At 44.8% G+C, this 16,611-nt stretch overlaps 1 protein-coding gene across 1 annotated transcript in view; it reads right to left on the reverse strand.

Annotated features, from left to right (window-relative positions):
* The window catches only part of atp2b4 (ATPase plasma membrane Ca2+ transporting 4), a 48,543-nt gene that overhangs the window by 30,536 nt on the left and 1,396 nt on the right, over positions 1 to 16,611 (reverse strand). Inside the window, 5 exon segments of the mRNA XM_030375859.1 lie at positions 1,028 to 1,153; positions 1,369 to 1,494; positions 7,742 to 7,999; positions 8,290 to 8,487; positions 12,680 to 13,111. Of these exon segments, the coding sequence (XP_030231719.1) occupies positions 1,028 to 1,153; positions 1,369 to 1,494; positions 7,742 to 7,999; positions 8,290 to 8,487; positions 12,680 to 12,875 (904 nt within the window). The 5' untranslated portion in view covers positions 12,876 to 13,111.

The raw sequence follows: 16,611 nt of genomic DNA on the forward strand, positions 1-16,611 counted from the left end.
AATATTGATAAAGAGCGGTATCTGTTCAAGTGAATGATACAAACCGCATGGCCTGGTTCCTCCCTCTTTTTCAACACAGTCGTACTGTTTATCAAGTACATCCCAGCATGTGAACACCTTAATCCACTGGTGAATGGATGAATACATGTACACCTTACACTTCATGTTTGCATAAATAAGACATACAGATAGCGTTCACAAATGAGGACGTGCATATCCATTTAGCCTAAAATTTAAACTAGCCATAACATACCTCAACATGTTGAGAAAATGCTTTCTTGTATACGGATACTTTATCGTAAAAGGCAGTTTGCTGGATAAACCTGATATCTTTCACCAAACATTTAAACTATCCACTGACCGCTCTAAGACCTGAATACATGCGCCAGACGTGCTTTCAGCTTGAAATAATTGACATCAGTTTTGTGAAAAGCTTCAAATTAGCCACCTTAGACGGCCAATTAACGATGATTCCAGCACGAAAAGCATAAGGAGGTGGACAGGGTAGAATCCTTTGTCTTGGGCCAGCCCTCCATGTTCCATCAGATCACTCCTGATCACACGTCCACATGAGGCTCAGCAGCATCCTGTCTACCAATGGCTGTTTGAAGTCTCATCTCAAGAGGGGCACAGAGAGTTCAGTGCATTTCTCCGGAAATACTCCATTTGGAGAGGTAGAAGGGAGACAAGTGTGTATGTTTGTACGACTCTTCTGTAGTCCATTGTGCTGTTGCTGCTGCCGCCGTGTGATGACTCACAGAAGGGATCATGCACTACATTTGAAGATTATTCTGAGATGTGAAACCGCAATTAGAACACAATGAAAGACAGCGTGTCAATGCTGTCTTCCGAATACGCTGCTCTTTGAGGCATTCTAACCCACTTATATCCCGTTTTGCGTTTACTTTCATGGTCACATGCGTTACACAATCAGTATTTACCTGGAAACCCTTTCCCACAACCCCAAACCAAAGCAGCAGCTCCTACGGTAGGAGATTAAAGGGGTTGCGTTTGGTCTGCCTCTTACTTTTCTTGACTTTCTTTTCCTCGTCGCTGTCGCCCGCCCCCAGGAGGGTGAAGATGATGCCTGTCTGGGAGTTGAGGCCCACAGCCGACACAACCATGCGCCCAGAGCCCTCCATCACATGGGTGCCTGGAGAGGGAAGTGCTTATCTTAATGACTTCTGCATCCTTTCATTCACTAACTAATCTCACCACACGTTAATGCTGCACAACAGAAATACGCATACAATTAAATGGACAAAGAAGTAGTGCATAATCCAAGATAGTATTATTGTTGAAATTATTCATGGTCACTTTTTTCCCTTTCCATCTGATTCCATGTGAAGCGAGTGCAGGGGGTCTCACCAGACAGCAGCATGGGGTCCTTGTCCAGGGACTTGCGGACGTGGTCGGACTCGCCCGTCAGAGAGCTCTCGTCGATCTTCAGGTCGTTGCCTTGGATCAGGATGCCGTCGGCTGGCAAAAGGTCCCCTGAATCACCAAGGCAGCGAGGAGTCAGACACCAGAGGTTCATGCTGCTTCATCCATTATTATTATCCTACTGTTCTACAACCCATCCTTCAAAGCTTCCTCATCCATTATTATTAGGATCACCCTTAAGATGGGTGAGTTCTCCTACTGTACTACAACACGTCCTTCAAAGCTCTTCATGCTTCTACATGTGGTTTCAGAAGTCCTCTTCTGCACTACTCAGAGGATGCATGAGCAACCCTCACGGTTCAGTTCTACACCGTTTGGCGTTGGTGGTTCATTTGGATTTAGATGTTTTGTAAATTATAACTGTAGCATCATGATCGCTTGGTTTCCAGCAGCTCTTGGATACACAAACCCATCACTAGTGTTATGAACCTACATTGATACTTTGTTTCTGAATTGCTTTGTTTTGTTTTGACATGATTCTGTATGTTATTTGTGGTCATAAGGACATCTAATTTGTTTTTGTCAATCACCAGATCAGCATGCGTGGTTAGCGTTAGTGATTGGTGATTGGCCCATTCCTGATTACACGCAGTATATAGCGCAGAGAATTACGGAAAGAGGGGGCTTGACTCTATCCGCGCCGATCCGCGCCTGTGGATGCGCTTTCGTTTGGACGTCACTTCACTCCCTGAGCTTTCGTGGACGTCGTGTTTTTGGATCGCCAACATTCTTCACCTCCTCCCTCGTGACGCGGACGTCTCTTCACTCCCTCCGCTCTCGTGGACGCCTTGGTTTTTGTATCGTTTGAACACTCTTCACTTCCTCCCTCGTGATGCCCTATCGTTTGGACGCTCTCCGACGCTCCGTGGTCGCGATGGACATTGTGTTTAGGGAACCGGGGGAAAATGGTGTAACTTTGTGAATAATAACATGTCTTAATGCTGAAGTTGAAGATAAATATTGGTAACTCATCCATGACTCTCTGTCTGCCTTTGCTGCCACTTTTGACACGTAACATAATTGGGGGCTCGTCCGGGATCTGAACCGGTTTTGATGAGTCTTTGGCATTAAGCAATTTTGAGAATTCAATTGGAATCCAACTCACTCAACTGATTTATTTTATAATCATGGCAGCAGCAGTGCAAGAGTTTTTGGAGTTACCTAGTGTTACGGGTCTGCAGGAGTTAAAAAAAACGGACTTATTGGAAGTTGCAAAATCGCTGAACCTAGTTAAGGTTAATGCAAGCTACAGAAAAGCTCAGATTGCCAAGTTAATAGCACAAGATTTGTATGATGAGTCTTTGTTCACAAGTGAAGACTTAGCTCCGTTTGTAGACGTTGATGGTGACCCTGAACCTGAGCCTAGCTCTGAAACTGAGTTAAAAATTCGCCTAATTCAGTTGGAGAATAAAAGACAAAAAGAAGAAAGGCAGTTTGAACTGGAGAAATTGAGATTGGAAGGAGATAGAGAGGATAGAGAAAAAGAAAGAGAAAGACATGAAAGAATGGAAAAAGAACGAATGTTGATTGAGCGAGAAAGAATTGGACTGGAAAGAGAAAAATTAGAAAAACAACTTGAGTTGGCAAAGCTAGAAAAAGCAGAACCATTAAGGGGAAACAAATTCAGTGCTAGCAGAGAAGTGAGGTTAGTGCCTCCTTTTGATGAGCTGGAGGTTGACAAATATTTTCAGCATTTTGAAAAAGTGGCTGAGTGTTTAAAGTGGCCTACAGAATATTGGCCCTTGATGCTGCAAAGTGTGATAAAAGGAAAAGCACAACGAGCCTATTCAGCTTTGTCTGTTGATGATGCCTCAAGTTATGATGTGGTTAAGCAAGCCATTTTGACAGCTTACGAGCTGGTTCCAGAGGCATATAGGCAGAAATTTCGTGGTCTCAGAAAGACTGATGACCAGACATATGTTGAATTTGCTCATGACAAAGAGGTGTTCTTTGAGCGTTGGTGTGCATCTAAAGCTGTCAATAATGATGTCAGATTGTTGAAAGACTTGATGCTGGTTGAGGAATTTAAGCGGTGTGTGAAGGATGATATTAAGTCTTATCTTGATGAGAAAGATGCGTCCACACTACGTGAAGCTGCTAAGTTTGCGGATGAGTATTCACTCACGCACAAATATAAGTTTGGGTCTCATGATAGGCTATATCAGCCTAAGAAGAGTGGTAGTAAACCATACTTCGCACATGCAACGGATGTTAGGGAGAGAAGTGCTTATATTAAGAACAAGTTCAGTGACACCAAGAAAGAGGCCCCCACAGGCCCTATTTGTCATTATTGTAAGAAACCATGTCATGTTCTGTCTGAGTGCCTAACTCTTAGAAGAAAGCAGGAAAAAGAGGCCTCGCCTAACGCTTTGGTGAACTCTGACAGAGATGCCTATTGAGTGTGGTTCTATGGAATCATTTTGTCCTGACAATGCAAAAAAATCTGATCTTCTGAGGGAAGAATTCCTTCCTTTTGTGTCTGAGGGATTTGTTTCTTCAAGTGAAAATTCTGCTCCTCAACCCATTCGAATTCTCCGCGATACTGGGGCTTCCCAGTCGCTTTTGTTAGGAGAGGCATTGCCCTCCTGTGAAAATGAAGACACTGAAATGGGTGACTTCATTCTTGTTCAGGGGATTGAGGGGAGAATTGTAACTGTACCTCTGCACTCTGTGTTTCTGAAGTCAGACTTAGTAACAGGACAAGTTAAAGTGGGGCTTATGTCCAGCCTCCCTATCAAAGGTATTTCTCTTTTACTTGGCAACGACCTAGCTGGTGTGAAAGTTGTCCCCTCGGTTCAGTTAACCTCTAAGCCGAGCACTGAAGATGAGTCTAATTTAGACATTGATATTTTCCCTTCATGTGCAGTGACTCGAGCTATGGCCAAAAAGGCAAAAGAAGAGGAGGACTCTGTGCAATCTCGCACTTTGTTAAAACGAGACCATGATCCTTCAGAGCAGGGGTCAGATCGTGGCTCTAGTAAGAGTTCAGGTTTTGATGAGCTGTCAGATACATTTCTTAGCACAGTCTTTGAGAAGTACAGTGGTAAGTCACCACAAGACACTGGGAACGATTTACAAGTGTCTGATGATTTATCTTTGTCAAGAAAGCAATTGATCACTGAGCAAAGCAGTGATCCAGATATTGCTGGATTGAGAGAAAAAGCTCTCCCAGATGACGAAATTGTCAAAGTACCAGTTGGTTACTATCTTAAAGATGGGGTTTTGATGCGGAAATGGCGTCCCCCTGATATACCTGCCAATGAAGATTGGGCAGTCTTCAATCAGGTTGTCGTACCTAAAGTTCACACTTGTCAAGTGGTGGGTAAGCACAACTTAGACCCTCCGGTAGCACCATTGAAACCGATCCCAGCCTTTGGTGAACCTTTCTCCAGGGTTATTGTGAATTGCATAGGACCTTTACCCAGGACAAGAACTGGAAATGTGTACACGCTGACTATCATGTGTGCCTCAACAAGGTTCCCTGAAGCAATTCCACTTAGGAATATCAAGGAAGTTACTATTTCTAGGGCCTTTAAAAAAAAGAGAGGAATAGGGAAAAAGAGAAAGAGAGGAAGGAAAAGACTAGAGAAAAGAAAGAGAGAAGAAGGAAAAAGAAAAGGAAAAAAACAGAAGGAAGAATAAGGGAAGGAAAAAGGAAAAAAGATGGGAAACAAAAGCAGAAGATTGTTAAACTGGAGTTTAATTTTGCAATAGTATGACATGGTATTCAAGAATATCAAGGGTAAAGATAATGTCATTGCTGATTGTCTATCTCGGTGTTAAGATGTTGAAATTGTAGATAGACCTGTCTGAAAATTTTGATCTATCGGATCAAAATTTTCCCTTTTAAGGGGGAAGGTGTTATGAACCTACATTGATACTTTGTTTCTGAATTGCTTTGTTTTGTTTTGACATGATTCTGTATGTTATTTGTGGTCATAAGGACATCTAATTTGTTTTTGTCAATCACCAGATCAGCATGCGTGGTTAGCGTTAGTGATTGGTGATTGGCCCATTCCTGATTACACGCAGTATATAGCGCAGAGAATTACGGAAAGAGGGGGCTTGACTCTATCCGCACCGATCCGCGCCCGTGGATGCGCTTTCGTTTGGACGTCACTTCACTCCCTGAGCTTTCGTGGACGTTGTGTTTTTGGATCGCCAACATTCTTCACCTCCTCCCTCGTGACGCGGACGTCTCTTCACTCCCTCCGCTCTCGTGGACGCCTTGGTTTTTGTATCGTTTGAACACTCTTCACTTCCTCCCTCGTGATGCCCTATCGTTTGGACGCTCTCCGACGCTCCGTGGTCGCGATGGCCATTGTGTTGAGGGAACCGGGGGAAAATGGTGTAACTTTGTGAATAATAACATGTCTTAATGCTGAAGTTGAAGATAAATATTGGTAACTCATCCATGACTCTCTGTCTGCCTTTGCTGCCACTTTTGACACGTAACACTAGTGCCGGCCATATAACCTCGAATATATCATGTCATTCACACATGGCTCATCACATCTGGCTGAATCCACTCAGTCGCCTTAATCCAGATTGGACCACTTCTTCATTAACAAGAGATCAGTGCATCCCTGTCCTGATGAGCGTGACAGGGAGGTGGCTCTCGATCTTCAGACATCCAGAAACCAGCCCGTTTCAATCTGGTCTGCGGTCCAGTTCCTGACCTCGCCCTGGAGCGCTGCCTGCTCATCTCAGGGACTGCACCTCACTTCACCAGCGTCACCAACTCACCTGGCCATTTCCCTACGTTATGTATTTATGTATTTATATGTGCCATTTGTTTGGGTCAAAACGTCATTTTCTAGAAAGAATGATGAATTGATTTATTTTTCACTAGATACAATAACTAAATGTGCTCCCAATCTGTGCGCTTTGAAGTAGAACAGCTAGTATAAATGCATATGTACACCTATCTGCATTGCTTTCTGACTCAGTACCCCTATGGTTTATTTTTATTTATAATGACCAGGTTCCAGAGACCCGCTCAGCACCAGACTACAACATCTGATTTTGATTGGCTTCGTGACTTGTGTTATTACTTTAATTATATACCAGTAGCTGCTATTCTGATCCTAATGTCAGCCCGTCTGGCCCCTACTGAGCTGAGAAGGAGGAGATCGCCTTGCCACCGCGCTGATGCCACTTATGCTCCTTTTCCACCGACAGTACCAGCTCAACTCGCCCGACCCACCCACCTTTTTTTTGCGTTTCCATCGCCAAAATGTGGTACCTGGTACTTTTTTAGTCTCACCTCCGTTGAGGTTCCAGGAGAGCTGATGCTGTACTTTGGTGTATCGTAAACAGGCTGCTGGCCACTGATTGGTCAGAGAGTGACGACAACGGACGAGTGTGACGTCTGAGCCCGACCCCCGACACCAGGTGTTGCGCCGAAAATGAATTCCCCGTCGGAAATCACAGCCCCTCTCCGCGTTATAGCAGTGTTTATATCATCACAAGATGAGCAACTTGTCACAGAAAGAGATGTTGCATTTTATAGGCAACCCAAAACGTGAGATATCCCATTCACAATAATGAACTACGAGGGCACTAAAATACGCAATAGTTTACACGTCTTACATGTATTCATGATGTGACCCTAGAAAGCACAGACAAAATAAATGAAAGCGCGTTCACACAGCAAGACCGTGCAATGCATTAATTGGTGACCGGAATAAAGTAGCAATGTTAAAAAAGATTGTGTAAGAAAATTTAAAATCAACATTAAATGACCAACGTGATACAAATACAAAGAAAATAAATCTCGTTACGGGCGGAGCCATTTTTGTTGAGAGCGTCATCACTGAACTCGGTATACTCTTAGAATTCCGAGGGGGCCCGACCAAAAGTGGGCGCGCCTCCGAGAAATAACGCAAGAAAGCTGTGCCGCGCCAAGTCGTGGCAAGTTGAGCTGGAACTGTCGGTGGAATGGCGGCACTAGTCATTGGGTTCTCTATGGGATAATGTGAAGTGGATTAATTTGTAAAATAAAAGTTGTGAAGCACAAACCCTACTTTAATCCACCAATTGGGTTGATACTGTTTTAGAATCTGTATCTGTTTTATTCCACTGCTGCCCTGTACTTCCCGCTGTAACATCCACATCCCATCTCAGATGCCCTAGCCCCTCAGTAGTGATCTGAACCTAACCTGCCGCACAGGGTTCTGTTTCAGGAGCGCAGGGAACTCCATCTAAATGTACCATAGGAATAAAGGAACAGCTCACTGAACATGGTCCTGTTGTTTCAAATGAGTCCCGGCTGGGTGGATGTTCTGGGAGGTCTCACCGTATTTGATCTGCGCGATGTCGCCTGTCACGATCTCCGACACAGGGATCTGGATGACCTGGCCCTTGCGGATGACCGTGAACTTCTGCTCCTGCTCGATGCGGCTCTGCAGCCCGCGGAACTGCTTCTCCTTGGACCAGTCGTTGAAGGCTGTGACCAGCACCACGATGGCCACCGAGAAGAGGATGGCGGCGCCCTCGATCCAGCCCGCCTGGGCTTCGCCTTCGTCCTCCACACCGGACGCTGCCTGCCCACAACCTGAGGGGCACAGCGGGGGGGGGGGGGGGGGGGGGGGTGGGGGGACAGAGTCAAGACTGCTGTCCTCCACCGAGTCACACGCTCACCATTGGAGATGTGTGGATAAGAAGTGAACACAGCGACACACGAAAGACATCAGCCTGTTGTCCTTCTTTGTTTGATTTTAATTGCATTTCTATGTGCATGCCTCATTTGCACACAATAACGATAGTCAATCACAAGGAGTGTTATTTAGGTCATAAACAATAGAAGATAATGCCTTCCTGATGAATGCGTTTCTTTGCGCTTACTTTCACTGTCCCCCCCTGGTGGATGATAGAAGGATAAGCCCAGGGATATGATGGCAGCGATCTCCAGGATGATGAGGGTGACATCTTGCAGAGCTTCCCACACCAGTGCCAGGAAACTCTTGGCCTTTTTGGGTGGGATGAAATTCTTCCCAAATGAAGCGTGCCGTTTTTCTAGATCAACAGGGTTGCCAGAAAGACCTGAAAGAGGGAGGAGACACAATTATGATCCTCTATTAATAATAATTAAGTGCAGTGTGCATGCATGAGTGTGTAGGTCCATGCGTCACCTCATCCACTACTTACTTGACATCCCTATGCTTTGTGATGCTGCAACACACCTTCCATATATGTACAATATCATCGACATTACAGATTAAATGCATTCCTATTTTTCATTTTTTAGGAAGTAAAAACAACACAAAATGCTCAGATATGTGAATGCATTCAATCTGTAGAGCAGATGGAACGAAGATAAACGAGCCATTTCCTTACCGGGGCTAGCATGCTATCGCGATTCTTTTTGAGTTTTGTGAATTAATGCATGAAATGCAACAGGCCAGTCTTACATAATTTATTCTACTAATATTTAGCCTAATTTACCCCCATGTAAATGTACAATGACGGATTTTACGCCGCTGTCAAACCAGCTGTTCATCAATTGTTAAACATAGAGACCAGACTGTCAGTCCATAAGTGGCAGCTTCCATATATTACACTGTTACACTACGAAGCAGACGAGGGTGTGACTTTGAATCCATACAAAAGGCCAATTGCCTAACCCTTTATGCATGATTAAACTCAAGGAGAAGGACAGAGGCTACGCAGGCTAATGCCACAGAGAGTGATGGGAGGCAGAGGACATGGGAGTAAGGGTGGCAGTAAAGATCAGTGACACGTCTTCCCCTGCCTCTTCCTAGATCCCTTCAAAGAGCAGTCTTCCACTCAGCAGGGACAGCTGTGGCCCCATGGCTTATGGTGTGTGTGAAGGACTGCTTAGGCAGGAATGCTCTTGTGTGTACGTCAGCCCATGTAGTTCGTAGCACAATGCTTGCTCTTCACAACACTGCTGTCTTCAATATGCTGACACGAAAACATCAGCTCTGATGCTCTGTGACTCCACTGGTTCACAAAAGAGTTCTACTGAGTGGAGCACTGCGTCTCTTTGCCTCTGAACTCGCAAGACAAAAGAAAGGCCTATGAAATGAAGCATGTGTATGACTCATTTACAACAAATCAAGACGACTGGGTACTGTGCACAAAATATTGCCCCGCAGAATTACCCGAGCAACCCATTATTCCATTGCAATCATATGACACCATCTCATTTAGACATTCCTACCAAAACAAAGGAAACTACAGGGGATTTTAATGGACGTGCAAAGTAATTCAATTGGCAAAATTGTTTGATCAGGGGCTAGGGACCTGGATTTCTGGTTATTGATTCCCGATAGAATCTCAAACTAAAATGATTCTATGAATACGGATCCAATCCAAGTTCCTCAAACAAGTTTTACTTCGCATTAATAATGAGCGGCCAGCACCTGCTGAAGAATCAGACCTGGCCCTTTATGTTGGTACCAATTACTGACCCATTTCCAAGCTGCCCTTCATCTCAGAAGTCTCTGGAACCTTTTCTTCCTCAACGGCTAGTGCTCACAGGTTTGGTATGAAACATTAATAACAGGTTTCAGGCTGACTGCATATTCAACAGAGACGAGACTGCTCTTCTCAAAGTATAAAACAGCATTGTGCTATGTTCAGTTTTAAAATAGGATTCTCTGTGTTGTTTGTGGCGAACGGCTCCGTGTGCTTTGTGTTGATAGAGATTCAGAAGTGAAAGCGACCAGTCACCGCACCACAGAGGGTCTCCAACACCTGGCTGGGGCTCTGCTGTCGGAGTAGCCAGTATTTTTGATTTAGCATTTACCTTAATCTCTGATGACACATCCCGGTCGTTTGGTGATTTAGAACAGCACATTTGTTACAGATAGCACCTTTAACATAACACATTTGATGAATTTTCATTGTTCTAAATGCGGCTTCCCATCTCTTTCTCTAACCAGAAACCTTTTGAACTATACTGAAAATTGTATTGCGAATAGTTGATCAGGAATATCTCACAAGGCTCAAAATATAAAAAAGATAAATATTTTATCTTTTTACAATGTCTCCAAAACATTTCCTATTGTTATTCCCACGTATGAAAGTAGCTGTTGAGCAGATCAAACTACGCATGTCAGCACAAACAAAGGGCAAGGGCATGGAGTAAGCCTTCTTACATCAAGAGAGGGACGGATTTCCCCCACTAAGACAGAGAGCTAACCATAGCACCAGATACTGGGTGTCCCCGGCAGCCCGGTCACACGGGGCAGGGCGTTACCTGGCAAGATGCCATCTTGCTCCCAGCTATACAGCAAGTCATCTGCAGCTGAGCCAGGGCATGGCTCTGTGTGAAGGCCGCTCACACAGTTCTACGGTCCACTCCCGGTACAGTTCTACGCCCCCCCCCCCCCCCGTACGGTTCTACGGTCCATCCCACTTCCTCTCAGTATGGTCCAACTCCAGTACAGTTCTACGGTCAAACCCCAATATATTGGGTTGAATAACCTCAAAACCATGGCGGACCAATACCATATTACCATTATTCATGTGAGGTTGGCGTCATACGTTTGTTCCCAGAACTGGATTTCTGCTGACCTCTCGTGTACGGATGAAATAGGAAGTTACTGAATTTGCCTGCAGTGGCCATTAACTCAAGTACTTTATCCAATTGCATCGTGCGAGTCAAGTTCATCATTAAGCATGATGATGGACAGCACGCATTGGTTTTTGATTGATTAAAGCATCCGAGGCAAATCTGTACCCTAGCCACCGCTAAAAATCCTCCCGCTGTTTTAATAGCCATGTCCGAGTGGATGGGGGTCTTTAAATTAGGGGTTCTTAGAGGATACACGTGTATCTACACTTTAGATACAGAGGACTCATAGATAGAACCTGGGGTGGCGGTTCTGAAGGGTATTAACCTCTGGACTAATGGATAGAGAATGTTGTTGACAGTATGCATGCATTCCAAGGACACTAGAATCCATTAGAGAGTGCTTAGAGCAGCCCGACTCCAGGGTAGAGACTAGCGTGAACACACCGTCCACACACTGTAGACAACACTCTCTCCCCCTCGCTACATACAGCTGGTAGATGCAACTTACATTTCCTTGTCTTAAAACCTTACAATAGGGTGTGGTGTTGAGGGTCAACAGATTAGTGGTCTAGTGGTTAGGATATCCGTCTGCCAGCCAACAGGTCCTGGTTCGAACCCTGATATCTAGTCGTTGAGTTGCTTTGGAATAAAAGCATCCACTAAAGGACTAAATAGTATTTTGTCCTAGAGGAATTTGTTGCCTTTTATACTAAATTCAAAGGCTGTAAAAGCTATGATGCTTATTGCTAAGGCCAATATCTGTGTACTTTAGTCTAATTGAGGGTGGAGACCGAGTCTTAAAATATACTTTATTGTTCAAGCCTCAACAGCAGTAATGGAAGTATTATATTCTTATTCAGTAATTAACAATGAATCATATTTTCACATGTATTTCTCCCTCTTAGACCTATCCATCCATCCCATCTCCCAAACACACAAATTTAGGGATGCGAATATTCCCTTTATTCATGGTCAGTGGGGAATAATCAGTGGGTGGGGTGACCAAAGATTATTCGTTGTGTGCCAACAATCACTCGTGCTCAATCTAGTATAAAAGCAGAGCACATTTCTTTTGTGGGATTGTGGGAAGGCTCGTTTGCCGGTGGGGGGTATCGTATTGTAGGGGTGGGGCAATGGGGGCTTTATGCAAATTAGCGCATATTGCAGCGCTGTGTGTGATGTGATTGGACGACCAACATTCAGTGAGTTCTGGTGGACTGTACAGACTTTCATTTCCTCTAACGAATAATCCAACATGAGACCCATCCCTGATATCTGATATCTATGTAGGTAGGTGATCCCAGGAATGAAAGAAGTTTTCATCCGTACATGTCTTCATCTGGAGCCCCATCCCCCTACTAGCATACCGAAAAATACCCTTGTTTTTATTCATTAACCTTCGTAATTTCTACGATGGATGTTACGGCCGTCCTTTGATTACTAAATGGAACAGAGCAATGATCTATGGCATCATCAGGGGACCCACTGAAACTCATTTAGGAACCCTGAATGGATCTCTGGTGAGATGCACTTTGCGTAATTGGGGGGAGAGAGAGCGATAGCGTCAGCGAGAGAGAATTGTGACAGACAATGGATTTGTTTAAGAGAAGGTTTATACCTGGGGTCTTAAATATGTAGTATTTGACCTAATCATGTGTACAAAAGTGTTTATGTGGGGGTGGTGCTCCTTACCTTCTATGGGCGAGGTTTTGAGCCGGCGGCAGATGCCCTGCACGTCTCCGTAGCCGTCCCTGATGCTGGCCACCGCCTCGGCGCTGCGCAGCTCCATCAGGTTCCTAAGGTCCATGGTGGTGATGCCGAAGTCCCCCTCCTGGCTGGGGTCCGCCACCGAGTTCCCCGGTGGGTGCTCTGCAGCGTTGTTCGCCATCTTCCCCTCTTCTGTCGTCTCCTTCAAGCGTCTGCGGGCCCTCGGCACGTGGTCTCACACCTGGTCCAGAGGCAGCAGCAGCTGGGGAACCCTTCTGTCAAGTCTGGTGGTTCCCAGGTAGGTCGGAGCGGCCTGAGGGGATCTCTGAGGTTAGATCTTTAACCTGATCTGCACCTCACAGTCAGCAGGTCTGGAGAGGAGGATGTAAACATGATCCGGTGGACTTCCCCTTCGCACTGCAGAGAGAAAGGTACAGAAAGAGGTTTGAGGGAGGCAGCTCATTGAAGAGGCATGAGGATGAAGCCATCAAATGGGAGTGGACGTCTCTTGGGGCAGCGAGCACGAGACGGGGAGAACCTTGTTTTAGTTTCATATTTGAAGCATTGATCTCATTTATTGCAATTAACAAGTGCCAGCCTCGATCATAATTTTATAGAGCACTCATTGTTGTTACTTAAATGTAACACACAAATTGGACAGCATAGAATAGCTGTCTAAAAGAGGAGAAAACATCCATGGATCGATGCGTTTCCTCTAGACAAATTACACTTTTCACAGAAACCACATAATGTATTATTTAAAGTTTTCTCTTTCAGGAAAAGACACACTTGGGGAATAGAACCACAATGCCATTCATGGTTTTCTACAATTTGTTGAGGGTTTTAACCGATCCATTTTGGTTGAATGCATAACATCACAATATGTTAAAGGGGACATATTTCTCTCCATCAACATAGCTGCATATCGTTTACACTACGATACAGATTGTTAAATAGTGTTAAATCGCTAGCATTGGCCCGCTACCTATGCCAATGACTTGCACTGGTAGTGACCAAGTAATACCTCTAGGGATTGATGAATCTCAGACACAAACACATACACAAAGTATGAAAACCAACACCAACAAACAATACATAATTAGAAAAAGTTATTCCTCTTCCAGATTACAATGTTTTTTGTGCAAAGATGTAAAAGGTAGTAAAACTGTAGGACATACAAAACATTTGAAATGATCCCTGCCTGATGTTCAACTCATGTGACAGCAGCTCACAAGCAAGTGTTAAACTGTCAGCAAAAGTAACATAGGCTTAAAAACACTCTCTTGCTCTCACTCTCTCTCCCACTCACACCCATAGACACACCTTCATGTGCTGTTGTTTGACTCGGACTCAAATTAACACCACATCTATTCTGAGAGTTCACTGATCTCTTTTCCTACCTGTGATAACCACGAGCCGGCTTAGAAGGCCTTTAAAGAATAGCATAACCTTCTCTTCAGTCAAGTCTTCTTCTAATAAGTATTGAGTAAAGAAATATTTAGCTATCTTACCACATTATACTTCATATAAAAAATAAATACAGACAAAGCTCAAAGTCAAGAATATAAGCCCATTAAAGCTGCAATTATTTTACTCTGTAAACATCAATGGTACAGTTTACTTGATTGAACACTAAATAAACACTGAAATGGCTCACACAAGACAGCGTCTTGTGTCAACAGTCATGAGTGACAAGGGTTGTGAACATTGTCATGCCTCTCCCACGCAGCACAATGCACCTGTTGTCTACTTGTAGTTCTGGAGGCAGCGGCTGATAAGCCTGCTGCTGACGCACTGTGGCCCGCTACCCTGCCCACCTTCTATCAAACAGCCCTAGGACCTTTCACACACAGCTCCCGGTAAACCACTGGGAGACCATCGCAGGCACCGCTAGTGATTTACACTTTTCACACATGCAGTTCAGGAACTTGCGCCCGCTCACACAAGTCTGAAGACACCCATTGCGGGAGAGACCAAGTAAATGCTCAATACACTATGGGTGAGGAGGGCATGTCTGCAAGGAGGAGCAAGAATCTCCACCCCAAATAAGTCAAGTGAATGGCCTCATCGTCAGACTTCGGGGCTACAGTTGCAATTCAAACTAGCCTAACACCTTTCAATTACAGAAAGGAAGGGAGTATCTCTTAGTCCAAGGAGAATTCATACAAATGGCTTTTCAATTGACTCGTAATAATATAAACAAGGTTTATAAAATGTGTATAGCACTCTTTAATATGGTTACGATTAATAATTCCAAGTCAACCTGCCTCTGGCGGCAGGGGGAGTGCCCTCCTTCACAGCAGTGAGGCAGTGGTCCGGAAACGGTACTACCGGAACCTCGATACACCAGTGGTCCGGAGACGGTACTACCGGAACCTCGATACTCCAGTGGTCCGGAGACGGTACTACCGGAACCTCGATACACCAGTGGTCCGGAGACGGTACTACCGGAACCTCGATACACCAGTGGTCCGGAAGACGGTACTACCGGAACCTCGATACACCAGTGGTCCGGAGACGGTACTACCGGAACCTCGATACACCAGTGGTCCGGAAGACGGTACTACCGGAACCTCGATACACCAGTGGTCCGGAGACGGTACTACCGGAACCTCGATACACCAGTGGTCCGGAGACGGTACCACCGGAACCTCGATACACCAGTGGTCCGGAGACGGTACCACCGGAACCTCGATACACCAGTGGTCCGGAGACGGTACCACCGGAACCTCGATACACCAGTGGTCCGGAGACGGTACCACCGGAACCTCGATACACCAGTGGTCCGGAGACGGTACTACCGGAACCTCGATACACCAGTGGTCTGGAGACGGTACTACCGGAACCTCGATACACCAGTGGAGACGGTGCTCCCGGAACCTCGATACACCAGTTGTTCGGAGACGGTACCACTGGAACCTCGATACACCAGTGGAGATGGTACTACCGGAACCTCTAAACACCAATATATGCATCCAATGGGAAAAAGAGTCGCTTCAAAGACCATGAAAAAGTGAAGCATGTATTGGTTGAGCATTTGATTGCGTCTGTGGGGGAACTAGTCTGGGTGTGTTCTCAGTCAGGTGAATTGATGGACTCCAGATTAAAGGAGGAGCCATCTCACTGCCGGGATGTTGCACATGTCCCCAACATTTCTGTATCAAACTCCATCTAATGGGGGCCGGTATTGTGGTCTCTGTGTAGGCCTTTCCCATGTAGACGCTCAAATACCAGACAGAAAGAGGTACGGTAGTGGAATTCAACACAGAACCCGTTGGACCAAAAGGGTATTGGAATTTGGAAACTGGTCTTTGATGGACAATCTGTCGGACTGGAAACAAAATCAGGCTGAGGGTGATGTTGCATGAAGTTGGTGTGCCCAGTCACTGAGGGCAGCTTAATACTACTTGATTGCATCATCTATGTTGTAGGTTTCTCACCAAGAAACCAATAATATTAAAATCTGTAATCATGTGTTCTTCTCAAGATCTTTTCATGTATCACCATATAATGTATTTGCATCTTGTCCTCACATAATGTTCAGTTCTTCTTTCTTCTCCTTTCCATAATCCATGGAACCATTTGGTCCACTTAAAATTGTGTTTACTCAAAGCACCTATCCTTAACTGCGGTGCATTGGCTGTGCAGTGCATTAAACATAGCAACGCTCAACTGATGAGTACTTCTATACCGAATCAATCTGATTGCATCATTCAGTCTGACATTTTGAAATTTGAAAATGTTAATTAATGGAACATTCTAATGAATCATTTAATTTGATGCTCAATTTAAAAAAAAGAAGTCTTCTGTGTACAAAATGGATTTAGAGGAATGAGAAAAAGGAATTATTTTCACACACAGACACACACGTTGAATTAATAATATTGAAACGTTCACTAAAATGTAGCGTGCAGTTT

Source organism: Gadus morhua, chromosome 13, assembly GCF_902167405.1.
Source record: "Gadus morhua chromosome 13, gadMor3.0, whole genome shotgun sequence".
NCBI classification, from domain to species: Eukaryota; Metazoa; Chordata; class Actinopteri; order Gadiformes; family Gadidae; genus Gadus; species Gadus morhua.